The sequence below is a fragment of the Propithecus coquereli genome, unplaced genomic scaffold (genome assembly GCF_000956105.1).
Source record: "Propithecus coquereli isolate 6110/MARCELLA unplaced genomic scaffold, Pcoq_1.0 Scaffold2, whole genome shotgun sequence".
NCBI lineage: Eukaryota > Metazoa > Chordata > Mammalia > Primates > Indriidae > Propithecus > Propithecus coquereli.
Window position 1 is genome coordinate 18,110,107 of NW_012144966.1, and position 27,365 is coordinate 18,137,471.

The 27,365-nt window shown below is 36.2% G+C and overlaps 1 protein-coding gene across 1 annotated transcript in view; it reads right to left on the minus strand.

Annotated features, from left to right (window-relative positions):
* Positions 1 to 314: 314 nt before the first annotated feature.
* The window catches only part of E2F5 (E2F transcription factor 5, p130-binding), a 33,302-nt gene continuing 6,251 nt past the window's right edge, over positions 315 to 27,365 (minus strand). The window contains exons 2-7 of the mRNA XM_012643582.1: positions 8,584 to 8,693; positions 7,540 to 7,701; positions 5,613 to 5,656; positions 4,281 to 4,345; positions 2,803 to 3,070; positions 315 to 370 (exon numbers count right to left, since the gene is read on the minus strand). Of these exons, the coding sequence (XP_012499036.1) occupies positions 315 to 370; positions 2,803 to 3,070; positions 4,281 to 4,345; positions 5,613 to 5,656; positions 7,540 to 7,701; positions 8,584 to 8,693 (705 nt within the window). The remainder of the gene's footprint in view (positions 371 to 2,802; positions 3,071 to 4,280; positions 4,346 to 5,612; positions 5,657 to 7,539; positions 7,702 to 8,583; positions 8,694 to 27,365) is intronic.

The window sequence follows — 27,365 nt, forward strand, 5'->3', positions numbered from 1 at the left end:
AGACATGCTATTTTACTGTTCTTGGGCCAGATTCTTCAGGAGTGGAAAGGGCTGCTGTGCCAACAGTTAAGAAGTTTATCCAGTGAAGATGAGAAGTATCCCCAAGTGGATTCCTTTCCATCGAAATGCAGGCAAAGAAAAATAAATTCTGAAAGATGCCTGTCATTTACTGTAAAGTATTATTAAGGGAAGATTTTCATGAATCATCATAGTAAAGCAGTTAGAAAACATAAGTTCTTCATTTCTTTTAAATCATGTGTCATTTATAAATTGCAGAAAAGCATTATTGATGTATAAAGTAGTAAAATTTTAACCTACTTACCATCAGAAGACATTAACTCATCAATGATATCGCCACTAATAGATCCTGCTGGAAACAGAAATGTAATAAAATTTTGTTACATTTCTGTTTACATATTTTAACAGTAAAAGAGACTTCCATTTAAACACAGGTAGCCATAGCAGCAGCTTGACTGACATTGCAAAGTTAAAGTCCTCGTACTTTGTGGAAAGATCATTCTCACGAGCACCTACTCTGTGTCTGGCGTTACTTTTATACTTCCAAACTCAAGATGAAAACCAGAAGACTCATCATCCTACTCCCAAAACTAACTCAGTTTTACAGAGTCAGTGGTATTGTAATTCTCCCAGTCACCCATCCTTAAAACTTTAACATCACTTTCCATTCCTCGTTTTAGCTTTATCTCCAGATCTCATACATGTCAAATGTTGCTAATTTTGCCTAAATAATATTCCTCAAATCTGTTATTTCTCTTCCCACTCCCACTGTCATCACTATTTCAGCCTTAATGTTCTCTGTTACATAGGTGCAATTATCTAATCTTCAATCTCCATAGCCTCTGATCTCTTTTGCTTCCCAAGGCCAAAAGCATCTTCTTTCCCAATCATGTTATCCCGTGCTGAGCACTGTATAGCTCTAATTGTGCTACTTCCTTGGTCACAAATCTTCACTGGCTTATTGGCTAGAAGTCCTAACTCAGTGTGATATTCAAGGCCCTCTCTAATCTGGCCCAAAATTACTTTCCCTAGTATTTCCAAATATAAAACCATATGGAAGCCAATGTACTGTGTCTAAACTAAACCATGTAAAGCTTGCCTGCTTTATTTATCCCAATTATAATATAAACTTTTTAAGAACTATGCCTTCTGTTGTGTATCCAAGTGGCAAATAGTATAGAAATATTTATAGGGGAAGGAAAGGGAAGGATAGAGGCAAAAAGATACTAAAAAACATTCCATGTCCAGTTACAACTTTTTAGCTTCACTTTTAACTACTGTAAATTCTCACAATAGTAATGAGACATATCCCAGACGTAAAAATAAATAATTTGGATTATGCACAATATAGTTTTTAAATATCTGCAATATGACATCTATATTGGCACAACTAATCCATTCAGCAATCATTGAGAAAATGCCTACCATGAACCCCTTTATTTGGAATCAGTAAGGAGTTGCTAAATACCTAGCCATGTAACCAGGGGAAAAGACTGGGTGACAAGGAAATTTTTATAAATTTAGGAGTTGTGCTTCCTACTCCTGATACCCAGTCTTTAATGTTTTAGCTACTTACCATTTCATAGATGAAATGCAAGGAATTTAGGAAGGCAAGATTTCCCAAATAATTGGAATTGAGACCATTTATCAACTTTATAAAACTAAGCTTTCCAAATAAAAAGTATAACAAAGAATATGAAGAAACAGGAGACATAAGTTACGATGTTCTACACAAGTTTGATTTTTCTTAAAGGTAAATAGAACATATTTCATTTATATTAGACATACTCAGAGATAAAAGAACCTTACCAAGTGAACTTCAGATAAAAGCTGACACATGTAAATAGTAAAAGAAGGGAAAAGGAATAGTTTTGGCTTAATTGATCCCCAAAACGGAATCCTAAGGAAAACAGCAAACCTTGGCCCATAAATTCTTCCATTTCTCAGTATTCATAGTTCTATATATAGTCTTAACCAGGTTAATATTGTACTTGATTAAATATTTCTGAGTGTGTATATGAGACAAGCTAGTAATATAAACATAGGATCTGTTTTTAAATTTTTCTCATAAATACCTATCCCAGTGCTGGGCAAACAGGAGACACTAAATGAATACTTGTTGATTAAGCTTACTATTTTGCCTTCTGTATTATATAACAGAATTAGCATCACAACTGACAAATTCAGAAAAGCTCTCCAACCTGTTTAATATACAGTCATGTATTGATTAACGACAGGCATATGTTCAGAGAAATGCATCATGCGAACATGACAGAGTGTACTTACACAAACCTAGATGGCATGGCCTACTCCATTACATAGCTCCCTTATCTTAGGAGACCATCGTAACCATGGTCTATCATTGACCGAAACATTATTATGTGGCGTGTGACTATAGTATAGGCTGAGCATCCCTAATCTGAAAATCCAAAATCTGAAACTCTGAGCACAAACATGGTGCCACAAGTGGAATATTCCACACCTGACCTCATGTGATGGATCAGTCAATACACAGTCAAAACTTTGTTTTGTGCACATAAAATTATTAAAAATATTGTTACAATATTACCTTCAGGCTATGTGTGTAAGGTGTATATAAAACATAAATGAATTTGTGTTTAGACTTGGGCTCCATCCCCAAGATATCTCATGATATATATGCAAATATTCCAAAATCTAAAAAAGTCCAAAACATCTCTGGTCCCAAGCACTTTGGATAAGGGATACTCAATCTGTATTCATACTTTCCCCTCTCTAATTTGTAAAACAATTCTCTGAACCCACCGGAAGATATATCTGTAGCTGGTGTCTGCTGGAGATTCTGGCTTCTTTCAGAAACATGTTGCTCAGGCAGATTCTGAGTTGCTGTGTTGGATTTCTGTGGAGTCACTGGAGTTGAGGACTGAGAGGAAGACTGTGTGAGGTCATCGGGTGGGGGAACAGGAAAAACCACGGGCTTAGATGAACTGGACTCTTTATTTATAAGCAGCACGTGGATAGGTCCTGAATGACTCTTTAGATTGATCTGGTATTTCTTTTGTCCATTCTGACCCTTTGAAGTTATTGGGTATAAACAAATGAATAATTATTAACAATTCTAGCTACCTTGAAATATTAAAAATAAGACAGGCAAAGCTACTGAGGACTAATAACTAAATTCATAGATAAAAATAAAGTCATTAACTCGAAACACAAGAGTAGAATGGGATATTGAGGGATGTAAACCACTTGCTTCTAAAAAGTAAACTTTTCTCAAACACTGATCATCAAAAACTCTCGGTTGTAGAATTCTGGCAACCATCCATTTTTACTGTGTGTATTATACATGTCAGTGCTCAGCAGTGTTTCAAGCATTCTCCATATGCATGAACTCCATCCACTGGAGTTAGCTGGCCACCATGGATATCCTCATCTCAACATGCTCTCTTAGTTTACAACTATTTCACAAATCAAAACTTTTTTCCCATTTTGTAAGAACAAAGACAACTGATTTTTCCTACAGAGAAATAAATATAAAAATCCCTGCAGTTCAGAAAATTAATTTGTACCCTCAGGCTTTAGACTCTACTATAAATGCCTGAATACAACTTCTAGAATTGGCAGTGGAGGGGGCAGGTAGATAATATAGTAATCTTTTTCTACTCCCTTTTTTGGCTGTTATAGCTTTCAAATCATTTCGTTTTAGAAAATCTGAACCTGAAAACTAAAATCATGAAACTCATTTACAGCATAGAGTGAATAAATGCCTTTGACTCAGTAAGCCAGAAAATGTTTTTTAAAAGACCTAATTTAGGGCAATTCACTTTTTCCTCAGTCTGGATTTTTTATTAGTTATAGATGTGGTCATTTTAACTGATTTTTAAAGATTATTGACCATGTCATTTGTCACTTCTTGATATACTGTAGCTCAAATAAAATAAAATTTTAAAAAAGTAATCAAAATGATTTAACAAAATGACTTAACATTTTGATTACATTTTTTTTATTTTATTTGAGCTACTGAATATCAAGAAATGTCTAATAATATGGCCAATCTTAAAAATCATTTATGATTCATTCACTTCTACAATTTTACAAAAGGATTAAAGACATTCATTCCTTCAGATAGCAACATTTTCAGACATAAAACTTTAAAGTAGTAACTCAAAAATGTTTACATAACAACTGTTAATAGCTCATGTTCAGCTAAGGAAAATATATTTGTCCCTCTTGAGACAGTAGATCCATTTTTTCCACTTTTATATAAAAGTTTTTCTACATACCATTTCTGGAATAGGTACCTCCAACTGTGTACCAGAAGGTGCCTGAATGGCCAAAAGTGTATCACCTGGTCAAAAAAATAAACATAAAAAATTGTAGAAAATATTGCATGGAATACAGTGGCAAAAGTGTGGGATCTGGAGTCAGAATGTTTAGTTCAATTCCAGGCTGGGTGACCTTGGGCTTTGGTTTTTAATTCTATAAAATGGGGGACATATAACCTACTACATAGGTTTATTTTAAGGATTAAAAATGAGATGATACATGTTATTAGCTCTGAGAACAGGCTAAATAGTGTTAGCTCTATTTTCATTAACAAATTCAGTCAAGTTAATTTTGCTTTCACTCTAGCCTCCTATAAAGTCTGCAATTCTTAAAACCCTTTAGCTCCAATTAAATAAGTTTGATCTATTTAAATGACTGAGGATACTAGAGATTAAGTATGATACAGTGAAATCTTGAGCTTAAATGAATTTATTTTTGAAGTCAAATTCTACAGTAGATTTCTGTTGAGTTGCAGATTAATAAAACTTTCCCTAAACTTTCTTAGAAAGCTCAGGAAATACGGTGGTGAAATAGAGCAATAAACCCACACATATTTCCAACATACTTTTATATGGAAAGTCAGATTCCACTTGACAAGGTACTTTGGAGAATTTCTTTTTTAATATGTGGACAATATGCAAGGCTGTCCTTTTAATAGAACATGAACAATTAAGTACAAATGTGTATGCAAAATTTCATTTTACTTGTGTTACAAGAACACAAGTCCCCTCATTTTAGTTACATTAATTAACTATTAATTATTAACATCATATTGTCATTTCAAGGGGAAAACATGGAGGCAGAGAACTGAATAGGAGTAGGTTTAATGGTTATAAAATGGATTCACCCAATTCTTTCCTCATGCTTTCTTTCGGTTTCACTTGTGATCAGCACACCTGCTGCCGATAGTTTCATAAACAGTGCTGATGAGAACCATGTTCTCATTCAAGTTCAGTCACTGACTCTGCGACTCTTTGTAACTTTGTAACAGTTACTTTGAAACTGTTGCTTAACTCCGCTGTGATTTAGCCTCCCCTCGATCCCCTGCCCGCTCCCCGCCCCGCCACACAGAGTTTATGACTTCCAAGGGAGCTAATGAAGTGAAAGCTGTGCAAAGCAATTCTCATAAAAACAGAAACAAAAGCAGGCTATCGATACACAGCACTGCAGAGTGAAACACAATGTCTACAACTCCTGAGAATAATGAGTACGTGGGGAATTCTGAATCACTCTACACTGAACAGATTATCAGAGGAAGAACATAAGAAAAAAAATCTGAAAGTACTTACCATTAAAGCAGTTACAGATGTCTTCATGAGTTACATAGGAAAATGTACTGTCATAAGAGTTAAGGAACAACGTTTATATCAAGGTCTAGCCATTTAAATTAAGATAATCTAATGGCTGAAATAACTAAATGGCCAAATGCACACATGGTCACATAAAAGAGACCAGAAGTCTAGTCTGAAAAGGCAAACACAATCAAATAAGGGTCCATAAGAGGAGTTCTCATCACTTGCTCTGAGGAGAAGCCATTCCGATTTTTGTGACATCTTAGGATCCTTGGGAGAGAGATGGAAAACAATGCACATTCCTCATGGAGGCAGCGGCTATCAAGGAGAAGGGAGTGGGTGGGCAAAAGGAGGCCAACAGCTGGAGCAGAGAGCAACCTATATAAGCCTTCACATAGAAAATCTGGGATCATTGTTTTGTGTTCTTTTATAAGATGGTCTGTCAGAGGAGACCACAAGAGGAGATGAGAGAGGCTCAGGAAGACAAAGTTTATTTATTATACTCAGAAGTCCTACAGGCAGGAGGCAAGGCGGCCATGCAGAGCCACATGGGAAAGACACTAGGGTGGTCAGGGGACAGGAGACAGAAGCAAGGGGAAAGCACTGGGCCAGACCTTTATGGGAATTTCCTTGGGAAAGGCAAGAGACAAGATAGGGCAGGATGAACACTTTAGGATGGGCTAGTTTGAATAATTTTGGTGGGCTCCAAGCTATAGGGGTGGTCCCTAGTTGTCTCATACCTGGCCCTGGGATGATTAAGGCAGAGAAGTATTGCCACATGGAGTGTACAGGCCAGAGAGAGTCATCTGGCTCTGGACTGGTTAGTTTGTGTATCAAAGGCATGATCCTGGCTGAGCCCTTGCTGTGTCTAAGAATCAGCTAGTCCCAGGATGGGCAATCTTTACTCAGCCAGAAAGGTTTTTCTTAGGTTGTCAAAGTATCATAACATACAGGAAAAAAAAATTATATATATAAAATATAAAAACATAATCATGGTTTGGGCAATTGGGATTGGCCAGAATCTTATAAACCAGGGCAGCACAGTCTAAGGTCAAATAGATCAATGGCTTTTGAATCTTGGGGCTCCACAGGGCACAGCTTAAAAACTCCCATTGTTCTCAAACTGTTAAGGAGCTCTGACCCATAGAAAGGAAATAACAAATGAGATTATGGACTTGTTCACCAAATACAACATGAAAAATGAATTACATTGTATACATTAGTCAAAGATTCATGAGAGGTGGTACAAGATAAAATGTGGTTAGTTTCCATAAGAGTACAGGTAAGTTCATAAACCAAGAGAATCACAGATATCTAAGAGAAGACAAGGGTTTATGAGAAACACATGGAGTACATACATATCACTCATGTTTTTATCCCCAAGGTAATATGATAGATATACAAGCCTTGGACCCTTCTCCTCCAGTAGGAACTATTAATATCTTTGAGTAAATATTAGAAAGTATCATGGATTGATTATGTGCCCATGATATCTTATCTTCAAACCAAAATTTTTCAAAATGTTGAGAGTTGCTGAATTTTTACCACTTTAAAACACTGAACGTAATTATTTAAAAATACCTATATACTTAAGAATGGCTTCTAATATTCAGAGACCACCTAAGCACACTTTGGCTAGCATATTGTGTCCTATCAATACATAGATTAAAAGTAGACTAATCTTTTTGTTTTTCTTCAGTGCAACACAGGAACAATGTCAGTGGATGTACTATATAACTTAAAAAGGTAAAATTTTTACAATATTAGTATATATTATTAAAGATTATGAAATTAAAATGTTTTATTCACTAATAAAACTTAACTCTCTAAAACACTAAAGTAACTGAGCTTCAGACTAAAAAAATCTTATATATACACATATTCCATAGCTATATGTATGTATATAACTTATTTAAAAGGATATCTATTATTAATGGAGTCATCCATCACATTTTTGATGCTCTGCTGTAGCCACAGCTTCTGCTGATCAAGTTCTCTTTCCTTCAGTTCTAGATCTTCAATTTCAGCTTTAAGATATCTTAATCTATCTATGACTTCTTTAGTATTACAGCCAGCGCCAACACCTCTTAAAAACATATGAGAATTAGCATCCCCAGATCAGACCTAGGTTAACATCACTCAATTTTTATTGTAGTAAAACTGATTTATTTAGTAATATATTTAAAACAAAAATTTTTATACTCTTCTAAAAATCAAGCACTAAAATCCTTAGAAATTTTAAACACCATACCTCTGAGCATATTTGCTTAGAAAATTTAGTGACAAGAAACAACAAATCACAAAAATTCTCAATCTGTCCAACAAATTACAACGAATGATCTGAACCAACAAATTACAAAAATCTCAACAGTCACACCTAGCAGTCTCCTAATGTGGACTGACTGAGGAGCTGGAGAAAGAAATTGCAACCTTTTAGAATTTTGACAGAATTTTAAAAAAAAAAACCAACCCTCTAAGGAGGGGACACATTTGAAGAACAGAAAGTATTTGTTACATTCAAACATACAACCAGGCAACAGTTAATAAATAACAACATGCATTTCAATCAATTATTATTTACAAGGTACATATTCCTATGCATAAGACACAGTTCCTGTTTCAAGGAGTTTATATTATTTGGGAAGATAAAGGCTTAGGCAGAAAGGGATTAATAATACAAAGCAGTAGCTATGTATGCCAAATGAGTAGCTTGAGGGAGAAAGTAAGATTTGAACTTTAAGAGTGAAAATTCAACAACCAAGAAAGTGAGGGAACATCCCAACACAAGGGCGACATATACAAAGGCCCAGAGAAGTGTGTCCAGGGGAACCTAATGAGCCAGGTGGGACTAGAGCAGAGTGCTGAAATAGAGGATTTAGGAGAGAGAAATATTGGAAAAGTCAGATTTTTACAGAGCAAAGGGAAGAAAAATAAAGGTTTTAGAATAGAGTGCTGGTCTGTAACTTACTTCCACTGGATACTATTTTTTGACTTTTTTTCAATCAGGTCAATTCCTTCTAAGACATTGGTGATATCATAAATTCTTCTTTTTTGCCTCACAGCCAAAGTATCTGCAGCCTGTTTAGGAGAAACAAAGAAGGAAAACAATGAAATAAAAAGGCAATTCATATTTTAGAGCCAAAAAGAGTTGATTATTAAGTTCACAGCATGAGAGTCCAATCCCAAATTTGACCCAGTCAGTTGCTTGGGGACAATGGCTGGGTATGTTCAAAGCATCTCCCAAACACTGCAAATACCAAAGAAATTATTCTCTTTAAAAGCTAGCAGATGTTGGAACAGAAAAAGACAAAATTAAGGTCATGACACAAAGCCCACAAAAATAAAAGAACACAGTAAGAATCCTTCACATCACCTTATGGACTAATCCCGCAGAGGAGCTACTAATTGTCTATCATGTCACCTCCTATCTTATTTCTCTGTTCATAAACAGTATCATCTAAAGATGACCTTACTTATTTTTTGAAACTTCGAAAAATTATATCTCAGCAATTTACCTTGGTAATGAAGACACTTGGAGAATTCTGAATTATACACACACTTGTAATACCTTGAAATAACTATCTGCGTTTTTAAAACTCACAATGAAAATATAGGAATGAATCGTGCCGATATAAGGCATAAAATCAACAAGAAATCAAAATCAGTAGCACAAGGTTGCTGTATGAGCAATTATTATATAAAAGCGTGGTAGTTTCATTCATATTAAGATAAAAATATTACATCCTATCATGTTATGAATGAATTCAAGAATGCTGTACAGTTCTTCTAATTAGTTCTCACTCACATTTCTGACATTTATTCCCAACAGAACAAAGAGAACCTTAGAGAAAAGGTTACTCTACAGCTCTTTTCAGAGTAGATTAGACAACAACCTGCCTTGCATGCAGAGCCACATTTAAGATTCATGTAAGTAATGAAAAAACTTATTTATGCCCCTACTGACAATTTTCAGCACATCATCTAGATTGATAAATAAGATTTAGCTTCACATAATTGGTTATCAGCTCTTGCAGGGCATCACCACTTTCTTGATCATGTAAAAAATTAGCTCCTACAAAAACCCAGCACGGTATATAGTGTTTGCAACCTGCACCTGCCTTCCACGGGGAGCAAGTGCCACCAACAGCTATGGGTCACTTCACACCCATTTGGAACCTTAAGTGAAATGTCAGTTCTCTCAGTCCATTTTTTTTTTTTTTTTTTTTTACTAATAACAGAGATGATGATGATGATTTTTTTTTTTTAAAGCAATGGGTCCTTGCTATGTTGCCCAGGCTGGATTCAAACTCCTGGACTCAAGGGATCCTCCCACCTCAGTTTTCTGAGTAGCTGGGATCACCAGCATGTGCCACTGTGGCTGGCTTAAGTCCATTTTTTTGTGCTACTACAAATCCCAGGTTACTACTGCCTAATCATTCAGGTCTTCTTCAAGAAGGGGATTCATGCCTCAGTGGACCAGGAGAGTATGTAGGATGTGGCAGAGACAAGGAAGAATTGGAAAATGGGGCTTTTTGGGACCCCCAACTCTGATGTGGAATCATCTTTTCTAAAGAACCAGAAAATAAAGAGTAGGACGAGGCATGGTTTCACTGATACCTTCTTTCCTGGTACTTAGCAATTCCCTCTCTGTTTTATCTACCTTCATAGAATTTCTGTTCTGGACTGTGAGGCTGTTTTTCTGAAGAGCAGACTACTACTGCATAGTTAACTGTACAAATCTGAAGCTGAGGATTCATTTCTCACTGTCCTCTGAAGAGTCTGTCTAGAGAAGTAACCCAGAGCACTTCAAGCCAGGGCTCTGTGTTATGGGTATCTATGTACTCACAGATGATGGCGTTCACAACCATAGCAACAGCTCACCGGTTTGGGTATTGGAACATGTTTGTATGAACCAGACCACAACAGCTATTCTAGGCCATTAGGCAAAGTGCCATGAGACCTAACTTTTAACTCAAAATTTTAAAAAGGTATCTCGTTTACACTTATTACTACTTAACAATCACATTTAAACCTTGATTTCTAAAACTAAACATTATTTTCTCAGTACTTTTCTACTTAAGTATATAAGCATATAAATGACCAACACTTAAAAGGATCTCCAGGAGGCTTTTATGTTAGCATTCACAAGAACACAGAAATCCAATTCTAGGGCTTCTTCCCAGCACTACTTCCTGTCTCCAGCTGGTCTCTTAAATTCTCTAAGCCTCATTTTCGTTTTTTGTAAAATGAGTTAATAACATATACTGAGTAACATATACTTGTGGGGATTAAACTAGATAATCTTACACAATGTCTGCCACATAGTTAAATGTTGTAGTAACAGCCTCATCATCAAATAAAGGTTGAAACATATCATGGGTAAGATTTAGAGTTTGTATGTATACAGACCTACCTTGTTTTATATAGTCTTTTAAAAACATGTTGCATGTGAATTCTTAAAAACTTTTATTAAATAACTTGAGACTTTCATATTTAACAGAATCATACCATGAATCCCCATCACTACTACATTCTTCCGTTCTTTAACACCTGCCATGTTCTGGGCTCAGTTCTGGGTCTTAAGGATACAACAATGATAGAACAAAGCTCCTGCCCCCAAAGTAGGGAGGGGTATTAATAATATACCAATAATTGTATTTGGAGGGAATGCAGGTAGGAGAAAGGTGCTATATTAAATAGCGTTTTCAGGGAGGAGCTCTCTGATAGGGTGACAATAGAACTGAATAGAGCAAGTGACCCCTGCACGTATCTGGGGGAAGAGCATCTGGGCAGAGGAAGCAGCAAGTGCAAAGGCTCTGAAGTGCGAGGCAGGTGTAGTTCCTTCAGAGAAGGCAGGCAGGCCAGTATGGCCTGCATGACCAGAGGGAAAATGTTGAGGAGGGCGGGGTGGGAGGGAGGGAAAGGGAGAGAGGAGATAAAGACAATAAGGCCACAAAGACAGCAAGGGGCCAGATTAGTGGGGCTTTGCAAGCCATTGTAAGAGTTTCAGCTTTTACTCCCAGTGAAATGGAAAGCCACTGGAGAGCTTTGAGCACATGGTGATCTGACTTCACATTTTAAAAGGTTCTTTCTGGCGGCAGTATGGAGAATCTTCTGTAGGGGGTGGAGGTAGAAGAAAGGCCAATGAGAAGCTATGACAATAGTCCACTCAAGAGATGGTGGTGGCTTGGATAGAGGGGGCAGCCGTGGAGGTGTTGAGAACTGGTGAGAGTCTGGATCTATTCTGAAGGTACAGCAAGCAGCAGATCCTGAGAGAGAGGAGTCAAGGATGACTCCATAGTTTTCGACTTGAGCAATTACAGATGAGGAATACTACAGGAGGAACTGGTTTGGGGCATTAAAAATCAAGAACTTATCTCAGACATTCTGACATCCAAGGGGAAAAACCAAAGAGACCATTGAACATGCGTATGTGGCTCAGGGGACAGTATTAGCTGCATAGAGAAATTCGGCAGTCATCAGTGAGTAGACATTTTAGGCAACGAGATGAAATACCCTAGATTCATACAGGAGGTGAGCATAGAAAGAGAAGGGGCTCAAAGACTGACTCTGGGGCAGTTTAAGGTCTGGGAAAGGAGGATGAACCTGCCACTGCAGTCAGAGAAGCAGGAAGAGCGGGGTCTTGGAATCCAAGGGAAGAGAGTGTAAGAAAGAGCGACCACGACAAGTACTGCTGTCAGAGCAAGTCACCGAGAACTGATCAGTGATTTGTCTTTGGAAAGATCACTGGTGACCTTGATCGGAGCTGTTTTGGTAGAGTGGTGGGGCCAAAAGCCTTAATGGAGAAATTTCAAGAAAGAGTAGAAGGAAAGTTAGAGTGGACAACTCTTGAAAAGTTCTGCTGCGAAGAGGCACAGAGAAATGGGGCAATATTTGTAGGGAATTGTGAAGTCTCCAGGAAGTGTACTCCTTTCTCTTTTTCTTTTAACAGTGGGAGCTATTTCAACATGTGAGTATGCTGATAGGAATGATGTGGTAAAAGCAGAAAGATCATTTACCATGGGGAAAAGAAATGGGACAATTGCTAAAGAGATGGTAGGCAAGGGGGGATGTGAATCAGACAAGCTGAGGATTGGCCTTAATAACAGGGCATGTGAATAACTGAAGTTCAGCAGAGTACCTGGGTGCAGACATAGGTACATCAGTAGATAAGGTCAGGAGAGAGGTTAGACATTTCTTTCTGGTGCTTTTTATTTTCTCATCAGCATTGGGGGTGGGGGGGTGGGAATGGAAGTGGGGGTAGGGAGGGGACAATTAATGATGGTGAGGAGAAAGTGTGAAATACTCATGTAAGAAAGCAAGAGAGTAGCTAGCCTAAAATGAATGCTGGACAGCACCACTGGCTCTTTCGAAGTTAGTGGTCATGAATCTAAAGTGAGACTTACCAGAATCATTGTGCATTTTTCTACAGCCCTAGAGAACTGCCTGGGTATAGACAAAGAGGTACAAGGAGAGCAAAGTGAGTCACCATCCTCATCCCATGCTTGCTACTGCAGCTGTTGAATAAATGCGCACATGCATGCAGCAAATCTACTCTAAAAGGATGCATTTACTCTAACAGTGTTTGACCTATACAGCCATAAAGGAAGCATATCTCATTTTATCACACCAACTCAGTTTACAAGAAAAATAAACAAAGAAAAATATCCCTCTGTAAGAAATAGATCTCCCTTCCAAATACTAAATTATTTTCTAAAAATATGGTATCCCACCAACGGTGAACAAAGCAATGTGGAACAAAATTAAAGCTTATGATGTTTTTAAGAGGTGGGCAAGAAAATAAACCAGGATAGCTGAGAGAGACAGTAAATAAGTGCTAAGAAGGGCTTTAAGAACCATGAAGCCACACCCCTTCACTTAAACAAATGAGTCCACTAAGATCCAGTGTTAACTCTGGATAGGGAGAGAGTGGTAGCTTTATTTGTGTTAGGATTAGTTGTGGCTTATTTGCTTAGGGATGTTCTTCTGATGGAGCATGGTGTTGCATTCGAAAAGGCTAACATCAAAACAGTAACTATAGGAAACATCCAGTCTTTCAGGTTCTCAAAGCAGGTAATTTACTCTCTTTCAGGACAACAGTCAATACCTGTACTCAACGTTTTACTAACAGCTACTGAGCTTCAGAAATTAACATGACAGTGAGGACCGGAATCTAAAAATCAAAAATAATGCAACAGAAACACTAATATAAAACCAATTAGTTCTACCTGAAAATAAGATGCAAAGACCCCAAGTGATGCACAAGATTCCCTTTAAAATATTTTAATGAGAATTTAAAAAAAACTGAACGACCTCACTTCTAACTGTGCCACATGGTATTTTACGTTGATCTATTCCATGATAAGGTTTGGACTGATTATTACCTAATTTCAAACACTGTTAAAGATAAATAATATTTAGGATGTTTGATTTCAATCCACAATTAAGAGGAACCTTTTATAAGCCAGTAATTGATAATTGTGTAATAGGATCTTACACAGATGTTATCTAATTTAATGCTCACAGCAGCTTTGTAAAGTAAGTGTTCACCTTATTATAGAGGAAACAAGACTCAGAAAGCTAATGAATAATCAAGGTGAAATTTGGCCTTAATTATATATTCCTGAAATAAATTTGTAGCAAAACATTTTCAAATGGTCTTATATAATTTCAAAAGACTTTAAATAAATGTGGTGCACAGCCAAAAGTTCCCAACTTATATAACTGCACTGAGTTGAGTAAGCAATGTAAGTACCACTGGTCTACAGGTTTTATATAGAGTGTATAAAATGATCTAAAAAAGCAGAAATATCTTAATTTCCACTTATTTATTAAAAAATAATAATCAGTAAGAAAAAATTACATAGATATCTATAGCTTTGGAACTATAACTGACACCTTATAGAATAAGGTTTAAAAAAATGAAACAGTTCCATAAAGTAGAGACTAAACGTTATAAGAGATGGAAAAAGAGAGATTGCTTAAGATGGAGGCAAAAAGTAAAGAGTTCCTGGAGGAGGCCACTGTGTTTTCAGTGGGTCTGCCTGGGCCATTAAATCAATAAGGAAATTAAATACCAAAGAATAAACTTCCTTTAAGGACACAAAAGGCTCCCTCTAGAAACAGCACTAAGTACACAAGTGTTTCAATTCCCAACCACAAAGGAATCTGTCCCAAAAAACTCTTCAGTGGTTTTGTTACCCCAAACTAACTGCTACTGTACTCAATATTTTTGAAATGCATAAGCTTTAAATATTTTCTAATTTTTATTTTTAATAAACTTTGCATAAAAAGAAACTTCAATTTTGCTGTCTTACTCAAGTTACCGGAGATTACTCAAAAGAAAAAAGATCTTTGATAAAGTATCTATTTAACTAGGAAAATCATGCTGAACCTCTGAAATCTATAAATTGCAAGATCTAAAGATTATGTGCCTATGTCCTCAACTGCATACTTTGAAAATTCTCTTAAGATTAATTTTCTAAAACAGGAGCAAGATAAGATGTGAACTCATTATTCTACCACTGAGATTTGCACCTATACATTTTATATCACCCCTGCCAGCAGTACAGTATGAAAGTTAGGAACATGGGCTCTAGGATAGGCCCCACTCACCAGCTTCATGGCCCAGGGCAAGCCACTTAGCCTCTCTGTGTCTCAATTTCCTCATCTGTAAGATAACTGTGAAGATATTACTGTTGCTGTGAGGATTAAATGAGAATAATATCTGAAACACTTAGACGAGTACCTGGCACATGGTAAGCATTACATTTGGGTTATTTATTATCACTATTTTGGACCCATTTTCTCTCTGAAATAATAAGAAAATATCATTCTATGAAAGCTATATCGTATTATAGAATGCAATAGAGCATCCCTTACCTATCTGGTGTAACTCACTAACTTTAACAATTCAGAACACCATCAAGCACAAAGAGGTAGGAAAAAAGGCTTATGAAGAGCAAATAAAGATATAAAAAGGTGTTTTTTTTGTTTGTTTTTTTTTTTTTACTCAGGGAGTTCACTCCATTTTGCACTTCTTTACTCTTACTTTTATGTGATTCTTAAACATTAGGGCTATTTAATTGCAAGAGAATTAGAAGTACCATCTGAGACATTAGGGAGGCCCCTGGGCAGTAATCAAGGGACAAGAGGAAAACTATAGAAAGGACAAAAAAATTCACAAAACATATAAAATTGAGGCCATCGAACATGGCAGTAGGCCAACATACTTCACAAGTTTTGAGGCTATCGCTTCCAAACAATACAAAAAATAATATTCATCATGACTATCTTGAGTTACCAAAAAAGTAAAATCATGTACAGTAACTTCAGTTTAAGACAACAAAGACATGTGTAATGCATTTTGAAAAATTTCCAAACCAAAAGAGCTAAATTGTTTTGTGAGAAATATTACTAATAGAGACAAATCCTCAGCTAACCAGAAAACTCAGCTATGGACAAAAATCTCATGACCTGAAGAAAAAAATGGTTTCAGGATACCTGGACTTGTCATATTCAAGATGAATATACTAGTCAGCATGTACTAGAATGTACATGGATTTTTATATAATCTAAAAATCTCAAAGGAATTGTAGTGAATGTGAGCTATGACTCAAGTTCAACCTAACTTTCATGTTAGCTGCCTTCATAACTGACCAACTGCCTATTTTGGTAACATTAAAACCTCCCCAAATTACTGGGGCATCTGGCTCAAACACATACACACATGCATATACAACAAAATGTCAAAAATTTCCTTCACTGAGAACTTATAAATGTCAAATTTATATAAGAAATAAAAAGATTTGACTATCTCAATAATTAAAACATAAAAGAAAACATAAAGACCACAAATTAAAAAATGGATGAAAGAATTCACAAAGAGAAAAAAATTGTTAACACTCTTAAAAAACTTTTCAAACTTTTAATAAGTTAATAAAGGAATAATAATCAAAGGAATGCAAATTAAAAAAATACAAATTATGTCTATACAAAGGTTGTACTTTAATATTCATAGCAGTATTATAACTGCAAAAAAATTAGAAGCAGCAGGTGAACAGATAAGCAAAGTGTGGTACCTCCATAAAACAAAATATCACTCAGAGATAGAAAGGAATGAACTATTGGTACACGCAACATAAATGAATCTCAAAAAATTGCCAAGTGAAAGAAGCTAAGCACAGAGTATATATTGTATGACTCCACTGACATGAAACTCTGAAAAGAGCATTGTAATTCACGGGAAAGAAAGCAAAGCAATGATAGTTGCTTAGGGTTGAGGATGAGGTTGAGGGTTGACTGGGAGGAGGCAAAAGGGAACTGTGTGGGATGATGGAAACGTTCTACATCTGGTTGTACTGATGATCATACAGGTATAAGCACTTGTCAAAACTCATTGAACCATTCACTTAAAAATGGGAGCATTTTAATATCTGTAAGTTATACCTCTATAAAACTGACTAAAAAAAAGAGATACCATTATTCATCACCTTTCGAATCTATAAATATGAAAAAATTAAAATACTCAATATTGACTTTAGCTATCATTTATCTAACAAACACTTTAATTTAGTACTTATTATATGCCAGGTGCTGTTTAAATGCTATAAAATTTTAGCAACTTCTCTAATAATAACCAATATGAAATAGGTACTATTATTGTCCCATTTTTGCAAATGAGGAGACTAAGGTTTGGTAACTTGCCCAAGGACACTGAACACGGAAAATTCGGGTTATAAACTCAGAGTGCATGCTTTAAACCCTATGCCATGCTACTTCTGATGTGGTGAGGTGGCTGGTCACAGTCATATGCTGCTACTGGAGTGGAAACTAATTTCATCTTTCGACAATTTGGCAACATTCATCAAAGACCTTAAAAATGTTTATTATCCTTTGATCCAATGATTAGCATGGCTTGTCAGAAGTGAAATAATTCAAAATGTTTAAATGCCCCAAATGTTTTCGGGAATATTATTTTAATAATCTCTGTTACTAAACCCAATGGACACTATAAAGTCCTGTTGTATCCTCTGTAGCACTTGACACTGGTTGGCTATTCCCTCCTTCCTAAAACACTGGTCCCTGATCTTGGTCCCACCATAATCCTCAGGTTTTTCTCTTAAATCTCATGTTCCTTTTCCTCTGCTTTCTGCTCCTGAACTATCAGTTTTCCAGAGTTCCATTCTTGTTTCTCTTTTCACTAGAAACCACCTTCCTTACATAGACCTGATGAACCAATCCCATTCCAATCAAACTGGTAACCTTCATCTTTATCTTGGGTTCCAAACCCATAATTCCCACAGACTGCCAGACATCTACTCTAAGTTGTCCCACAGACATCTCATACATGTTCAGAATTAGATTTACGTTTCTTCTAAAACCTTTCCCTCTTTTGAAAACTTCTGAATAAAAATCATCACCATTTACTCAGTTGACTAAGACAGCCACTTAGCAGTCATCCATGATGATTTTTACTATTCCCATACATGCAGCACCCAAGTTCTGTCACTTCTGCAGTACAAAATCACCTGAATCTGAGGTTTCTTATTTCCACTGCCTCTGCCCTAGTTCAGACTGCAAGCCTGCCTACAATACAATATTCTCTTCATGCAATAGTCACCTGATTTATAGCTTCTCAAATGTACCCACTTTTTTCTCTGCCCTCTTGGCTCTGGCACATACTGCCTTGATGACTGGGAATATCCTTTCACCTAACTCAAAACTAATAGAAATCTGTTCACTCAACTACATGTTACAAGCTTATGATGGACTGGTTGTTGGTCAGCACTGGCAACATACAACACAGTCCCTGGCCTCACGGAGCACTTGGTTTAGAGGGAAATGTGGGCAAACAAAAAAAGAAATAAGTAATTCCATATTGTGATCAAGGATAGTAAGGAAAAGAACAGGTTGCTGATAAAGAGAATAAATGGGAACCTACTTCAGTCACTTTAGATTAAGGAGTGTTAGGAAATGCATCTGTATTACTTTTCTATTGCTGCTGTCACAAATTACCACACGTTTAGTATCTTAAAACAATGCAAATTAATTTTTTCTTTTATTTTTTTAAATTGACAATTAAAAGTTGTATATATTTGTTGTGTACAAAATGTTGTTTTGAAATATGTATACATTGTGGAATGGCTAAATGAAGACAATTAGCATGCATTATCTCATATACTGATCATTTTTTTGTGGTGCACTCAAAATCTATTCTCTTAGCAATTTTCAAGAATATAATGTATTGTTATTAACCATGATGTACAATAGGTCTCTTGAATTTATTCCTCCTAACTAAAATTTTGTATCCTTTGACGAACATCTCCCTAACCCCTCACCCCCCAGCCCCTGCTATCCAGCATTCCATTCTTTGATTCTATTAATTTGACTATTTTATTTTATTTTTTTCAGTAGATTTAGGGGGTTCAAATGTTTTTGTTACATGGATGAATTGTATAATGCTGAAGTCAGGGCTTTTAGTGTACCCATCATCAGAACAGTGTACACTGTACCCGATAGGTAGATTTTTATGGTTTACCCCACACCCATCTTCCCCCCTTCTTAGTTTGCAATGTCCATTACACCACTTTATGACCATATATACCCCTCGTTTAGCTTCCACTTCTAAGTGAGAACATGTGGTGTTTGTTTTTCCATTCCTGAGATACCAATTTGACTATGTCAGATTCTACCTATAAGGGAGATCATGTGGTATTTGTCTTTCTGTGCCTAACTTATTTCATAATATCCTCCAGGTTCATCCATGTTGTTGCAAATGACAGGATTACCTTCTTTTTAAAAGCTGAAAAGTATCACAAATTTATTATCTTATAATTCTGAAGGTCAGAAGTCTGAAATGGGTCCAACTGAGCTAAAAATCAGTGTATTGACTGGTAAGGCTGTGTTTCTTCTAGATGCTCTAGGGAAGAATATATTTCTTTGTCTTCTCGGCTTCTAGGGGTTGCCAACATGCCTTGGTAGATGGCTCCCTCCTCCAACAACAATAAGGTCAAGTTCTGTTCATGTTTCCATCTCTCTGGTTCTCAGACTTCTGCTTCCTTTTTTCACTTTTAAGGAACTTTGTGATTACAATGGGCCCAGCTCAATAATCCAAGAAAATCTGCCCATTTACAATCAGATGATTAGCTACTTTAACCTTAATTCCATTTTCCCATGTAACTGAATATATTCAAAGGTCCTGGGAATTAGGACTTGGACATTTTTATTCCACCAACAACAGCATTTAAGAAGAGGAAACATTTAAACTGGAGGGTTTAGAAAAGTAGCCAGTTGTGTGTGTGTGTGTGTGTGTGTGTGTGTGTGTGTGTGTGTGTATAGAACTGTGTTTCAGGCTGTAGGTAAGGCCGTGCAGCAGCCCTAAAGTGAAGAGGAGAGGGCATGTGAGGGTGCTAAAAGAGGGTCTTTGGGACTGGAGTCTTGTAATGGGAGAATGCCATAGAAGAGGTAAGGGGAGGAAGAAGGACCAGAGTAAGTAGGACCCAGGAGGCATTTGGATGTTGTTCTAAGTAGTGGTACAACATGACCTTAAATTCTTAAATTTCACATATATCGATGTCATCTGAATTTTTAGTCCCTTAGTTCCTCAGTCAGCTCTCACCTACTCCCTAAAGCCTTCTATAGCTCTCATATCACCAATCCTCAAGGCTCTGGTAGATGTTTCCAAACTTCCTTCACAATGTGAAAAGTGTATAACTGTTCATTTCCCTGACTTTTTGATATAACTGTTAAGTTGGAAGCTACTAAGGGAACTATGGGGCACACATTAATGAACTCACATTTATTGGATGAGATGGAAAAAAACTGAGAATATACCTACTTATAAAAATGGCTAATTCTGAGTAATATGATAGATCTAAATTGTACAGACATTACAAATTATGTTTATAATTTGGGAAAATAAATGATCTCAGCTATAAAAAAGTATAAGAAATTAGGAAAATACAGAAAATTGTTGATAGTGGTTCTCTCTGGGTGGTAGCATAGTAGGCAATTTTTATTCTAGACCATATTAACCTTCTTCCAAGTTTTCTACTATTTGTATGTTATTTCAGTAATTATGAGTTTAAAAAGGAAAATGGAAAAAAATACCCTCCCTTTAACAAACATATTAAGATATAAAAAGAGACTCATAGGGAAAGTCGGTCTTTACTGGCAAAATCAAAAAAACAATATATTTAAAAACGGATGAAGCAAGATGGCAGAGAGTAAGGAGATTAAGTCGGTAATAAAAAGTCTCCCATCAAAGAAAAGCTCAGGACCAGATGGTTTCACTGATGAATTCTAGCAAATATTTAAAAAATACCAAGTTTTCTCAGACAGAAAACATTCTTAATAGAATGAAGGACAAAAACCATACTATCACTTCCACAGATGCAGAAAAAGCATTTACAAAATTCAACATCCTTTCATGATAACACCTCTCAACAAATTAAGTATAGCAGGAATTTACCTCAACACAATAAAGGCTGCATTGGATAATCCCACAGCTAACATCATACTCAACAGGAAAAAGTTGAAAGCTTTTCCTTGAAGACAACAAGGATGCCCACTCTCACCACTTCCAAACAATGTAATACTGGAGGTCCTAGTGAGAGCAACTAAGCAAGAGAAAGAAATAAAAAGCAGACAAACTGGAAAGGAAGACGTTAAACTGTTCCAGTTTACAGACAACATGATTTTATACATGGAAAACCCAAAAGAATCCACAAAAAAACTGTTACAACTCATAAATGAATTCAGTAAAAGTTGCAGGATACTCAATAAAGTTACAGGATATAAAAATCAACATGCAAAAATCAGTAGCAATTCTATACATTAAAAGAGAACAATCTGAAAAAGAAATCAAGAAAACAATCCTATTTAAAATATCTATAGTGGAAAACCATACCGTACTCGTGGGTTGGCAGAATCAACATTGTTAAAATGTCTATACTACCCAAAGTGATCTACAGATTCAATACAATCCCTATTAAAATACCAACATCATTTTTCACAGAGATAGAAAAATTAATTTTACGCTTCATATGGAACCAGAGAAGACCCTGTACAGCAAAAGCAATCCTAGACAATAAAAACAAAATGGGAGGTATCAATTTACCAGACTTCAAACTATACTACAAGGCTATAGTAATCAAAACAGCTTGGTACTGGCATAAGAACAGAGTCATTAACCAGTGGAACAGAACTGAGAACCCAGATATAAAACCATTCTCATATAGCCATCTAATCTTTGACAAAGCAGACAAAAATGTACACTGGCGAAAAGAATCCTTATTCAATAAATGGTGCTGGAAAAACTGGATAGCCACATATAGAAGACTGAATCAGGATCCACACCTTTCACCTCTCACAAAAATCAATTCACGCTGAGTAACAGACTTAAACCTAAGGTGTGAAACTATTAGAATTCTAGAGGAAAACGTTGGAAATACTCTTCTAGACATTGGCCTAGGCAAAGAATTTATGAAGAAGACCCCAAAGGCAATCACAGCAACAACCAAAATAAATAAATGGGACCTGATCAAATTAAAAAGCTTCTGCACAGCCAAAGAAACTGTCACAAGAGCAAACAGACAACCTACAGAATGGGAGAAAATTTTTGCATGCTACAAATCCGATAAAGGGCTGCTAACTAGAATCTATTTAGAACTCAGGAAAATCAGCAAGAAAAAATCAAATAACCCTATCAAAAACTGGGCAAAGGACATGAACAGAAACTTTTGAAAAGAAGATAGACTAATGGCCAAAAAACATATGAAAAAATGCTCAACATCTCTAATCATCAGGGAAATGCAAATCAAAACCACAATGAGGTATCACTTATCTCCAGTGAGACTGGCCTTTATTCAAAAAGTCCCCAAACAATAAATGTTGGCGTGGATGCAGAGAGATAGGAACACTCATACACTGCTGGTGGGACTGCAAACTAGTGCAACCTCTGTGGAAAGCAATATGGAGATACCTTAAAGAGGTACAAGTAGAACTACCCTTTGATCCAGCAATCCCATTACTGGGCATCTACCCAAAAGAACAAAAGACACTCTATAAAAAAGACACCTGCACTCGAAAGTTTATAGCAGCACAATTCACAATTGCAAAGATGTGGAAACAACCCAAGTGCCCATCAATACATGAGTGGATTAATAAAATGTGGTATATGTGTATCATGGAGTACTATTCATCTATAAGAAACAATGGTGATCTAGCACCTCTTGTATTTTCCTGGATAGAGCTGGAATGCATTCTACTAAGTGAAGTATCCCAAGAATGGAAAAATAACACCACATGTACTCACCAGCAAATTGGTTTCACTGATCAACACCTAAGTGTACATACAAGAATAACATTTATTGGGTGTCAGGCAGGTGGGGGGGATGGGTATGTACATACATAAAGAGTGCAATGTGTACCATCTGGGGGATGGACACGCTTGAAGCTCTGACTTGGGAGGGGGAAGGGGGGCAAGGGCAGCATACATAACCTAAACATCTGTACCCTCATAATATGCTGAAATAATAAAAAAGAAAAAGAAAAAAAGTCCTGGAAATCAACTATCTGCACCTGAGTTGGAAAATAAAGGTTTATTTTAAATCATAAAAAAATAAAATACCTATAATTAAAATAGGAATAAATTTAACCAAGTAGGTGAAAGATCTGTACACTCAAAACTATAAAACCTTGATGAAAGAAACTGAAAAAGACACAAATAAATGAAAAGATACCCTGTGTTCATAGATTGGCAGAATTAATATTAAAATGTCCATATGACCCAAAGCAATCTAGATTCAACCCAAACCCTATCAAAATACCAATGACATTCTTCACAGAAATTGAAAAAAAAAAAAAATCCTGAAATTTGTACAGAACCATGAAAGACCCCAAATAGCCAAAGCAATCTTCAGCAAAACAAAGCTGGAAGCATCACACTACCTGACTTCAAAATATACTACAAAGCTGTAGTAACCAAAACAGACACACAGAGCCGTAGAAGAGAATAGAGAACCCAGAAATAAATCCATGCATTTATAGCCAACTGATTTTCAACAAAGACATGACCCCCAAACACAAGCAACAAAAGCAAAAATAGACAGATGAGATCACATCAAACTAAAAAGCTTCTGCAAAGCAAAAGGAAATGAGAGTAAAGAGACAACCTACAGAATGGGAGAAAATACTTGCAAACTATATATCTGATAAGGGGTTAATATCAAAATATGCAAGGAACTCAACTCTGTAGCAAGAAAACAAATAACCCTATTAAATAGTGGGCAAAAGCAGGGCGTGCCTGTAGTCCCAGCTACTTGGGAGGCTGAGGTAGAGGTGGAAGGATCACTTGAAGCCAAGACTTTGAAGTCAGCCTGTTTAACATAGCAAGACTCCTATCTCTAAAAAAATAAATAAATAAATTTCAAAAATGGACAAAGAACCTGAATACACATTTCTCAAAAGACATCCAATAGGCCAACAGGTACATGAAAATGCTTAATATCACTAATAATCAGGAAAATCCAAATTAAAACCATAATGGGATGATACCTCACACTTGTTAGAATGGCTATTATCAAAAAGACAAAAAGTAACAAATATTGGCAAGAATGTAGAGAAAAGGGAACCCTTGCACACTGCAGGTGGGAAGGTAAATTAGCAGAGCCATTATAGAAAACAATAGGGAGTTTCCTCAAAAAACTAAAAGTAGAAGTACTTTATGATCCAGCAATCTCACTACTGGTATATATCCAAAGGAAATGAAATTAGTATTTGCAAAAGATATCTGCACTCCTGTGTTCATTGCAGCATTATTCACAATAGAGAAGATAAGGGATCAACCTAAATGTTCACTGATGGGTGAATGGATGAAGAAGCTGTGGCATATATAGCCATACCTCATTTTATTGCACTTTGTTTGACTGCACTAACAGATGTGTTTTACAAATTGAAGCTTTATGGCAACCCTGAGTCAAGCAAGTCTATCAGTGCCATTTTTCCAACAGCATGTGCTCACTTCATGTCTCTGTGTCACATTTTGGTAATTCTCACAGTAGTTCAAACTTTTTCATTATTATACCTGTTATGGTCATCTGTGATCAATGATCTTTGATGTTATTAATATTATTGTAATTGTGTTCAGGCACTACAAACTATCCCCATGTAATACGGCAAACTGAATTAGTAAATGTTGTACGTGTTCTGACTGCTTTACCAAGTGGCTGTCCTCCATCTTTCTCCCTCTCCTTGGGCCTCCCTATCCCGAGACACCATATTGAAATTAGGTCAATTAATAACCCTACAATGGCATCTTAAGGGATAGTCAAAGGAAGAGTCACAGGTCTCTCACTTTAAATCAAAATTTAGAAATGATTAAGCTTGGTGAGAAAGGCATGTTGAAAGCTGAGAAAGGTCAAAAGGTAGGTCTCTTGCACCAACGTTAGCCAAGCTGTGAATGCACAGGAAAAGTTCTTAAAGAAAATTAAAAGTACTATTCCAGTGAACACACAACTGATAAGAAATCAAAACAGCCTTATTGTTGATATGGAGAAAGTTTTAGTGATCTGGATAAACCAAAACCTAATCCAGTGCAAGGCCCTAATCTCTTCAATTCTATGAAGGCTGAGAAAGGTGAGGAAGTTGCAGAAGCAAAGTTTGAAGCCAGGTTTGTTCATGAGGTTTAAGGAAAGAAGCCATCTTCATAACATAAAAGTGCAAGGTTAAGCATCAAGCATGCTGATATAGAAGCTGGAACAAGTTATCCAGAAGATATAACTAAGATAATTGATGAAGTGGCTGCGCTACAACAGATTTTCAATGTAGATGAAACAGCCTTATATTGGACAAAGATGCCACCTACGACTTTCATGGCTAGAAAGAAGTCAATGCCTGGCTTCAAAGCTTAAAAGACCAGTTGAGTCTCCTGTTAGGGGCTAATGCAGCTGGTGACTTTAAGTTGAAGCCACTGCTCATTTACTATTCTGAAAATCCTAGGGCCCTTAGAATGATGCTAAATCTCTTCTGCCTGAGCTCTATAAATGGAACAAAGTCTCTATGACAGCATATCTGTTTATAGCAGGGTTTTCTGAATAATTAAAGCTCACTGTTGAGACCTACCACTCAGAAAAAAAGATTCCTTTCAAAATGTTACTGCTCATTGACAATGCACCTAATTACCCAAGAGCTCTGATGAAGATGTACAAGGAGATTAATATTGTTTTCATGCCTGTTAACACAATATACATTCAGCAGACCATGGATCAAGGAGTAATTCTGACTTTCAATTTTTATTATTTAAGAAATATATTCTGTAAGTCTATAGCTGCCATAGATATTGAATCTCTGATGGACCTGAGCAAAGTAAATTGAAAACCTTCTAGAAGGATTCACCTTTCTAGGTGCAATTAAGAACATCCATGATTCATGGGAGAAGGTCAAATTATCAACATTAACAGGAGTTTGGAAGAAGTTGATTCCGTCCTGCATGGATGACTTTGAGGGGTTCAAGACTTCAATGGAGGAAGTAATAACTGCAGATGTGGTGAAAATAGCAAGAGAACTAGAATTACAAGTGAAGCCTGCTGCAATCTCACAGTAAAACTTGAACAAATGAGAAGTTGCTTTTTATAGAAGAGCAAAAAAGTGGTTTTTTGAGATGGAATCTACTTCTGCCCAAAGTTCCGTGAACATTATTGAAATGAAAACAAAGGATTTAGAATATTATTTAACTTTAGTTGATAAAGCAGTGATAGGGTTTGAGAAGACTGCCTCCAATTTTTAAAAAAGTTCCACTGTGGGTAAAATACTATCAAGCATCACATGCTAAGGAGAAATCTTTCATGAAAGGGAAAGTCAATTGATATGGTAAATTTCACTGTTGTCTTATTTTAAAAAATTCCCACAGCCACCCCAACCTTCAGCAACCACCACCCTGATCAACACTGAGGAGCCATCAACATTGAGGCAAGACCCTCCACCAGCAAAAAAATTGCAACTCAATGAAGGCTCAGATGATTGTTAGCATTTTTTTAGCAATACAGTATTTCTAATCAAGGTATGCACACTATGTTTTTAGACATAGTGCTACTGCACACTTAACATAGTGTAAACAATTTTTATATGCACTGGGGAACCAAAAAACATGTGTGATTCTCTTTATTGTGATATTTACTTTATTGCAGTGGTTTGGAACTGAGCCCATGTATCTCCTAGGTATGTCTGTATACATAAGGAGATACTATTAAGCCATAAAAAAAGATGGAAATGCTGTCATTTGCAACAGTGTAGATGAACCTAGAGGACATTATGTTAAATGAAATAAGCCAGGCACAGAAAGACAAATACTGCCTGATCTCCCTTAAAGGTGGAATGTAAAAAATCTGATTTCATAGAAGTAGAGGGTGGAATGGTGGTTACTAGGGGATAGGGATAGTTGTCAGGGTGGCTGGGCAGATGTTGGTTAAAGAATACAAAATTTCAGTTAGATAGGAGGAAGAAGTTAGATTGAAGAAAGAAGAAATCTATTGTGCAGTATGGTAACCATAGTTAATCATATATTGTATTGCTAAAAAATGCTAAGAAAAATGCTGGATGTGAAGTGTTCTCACCATAAAAATCATAACTATGTGAAGTAATGCATATGTTAATTAACTAGATTTAGTCATTCCCACAATGTATATATACTTCAAAACATATTGTACATAGTAAATACACACAATTTTATTTATCAATTTTAAAAATACA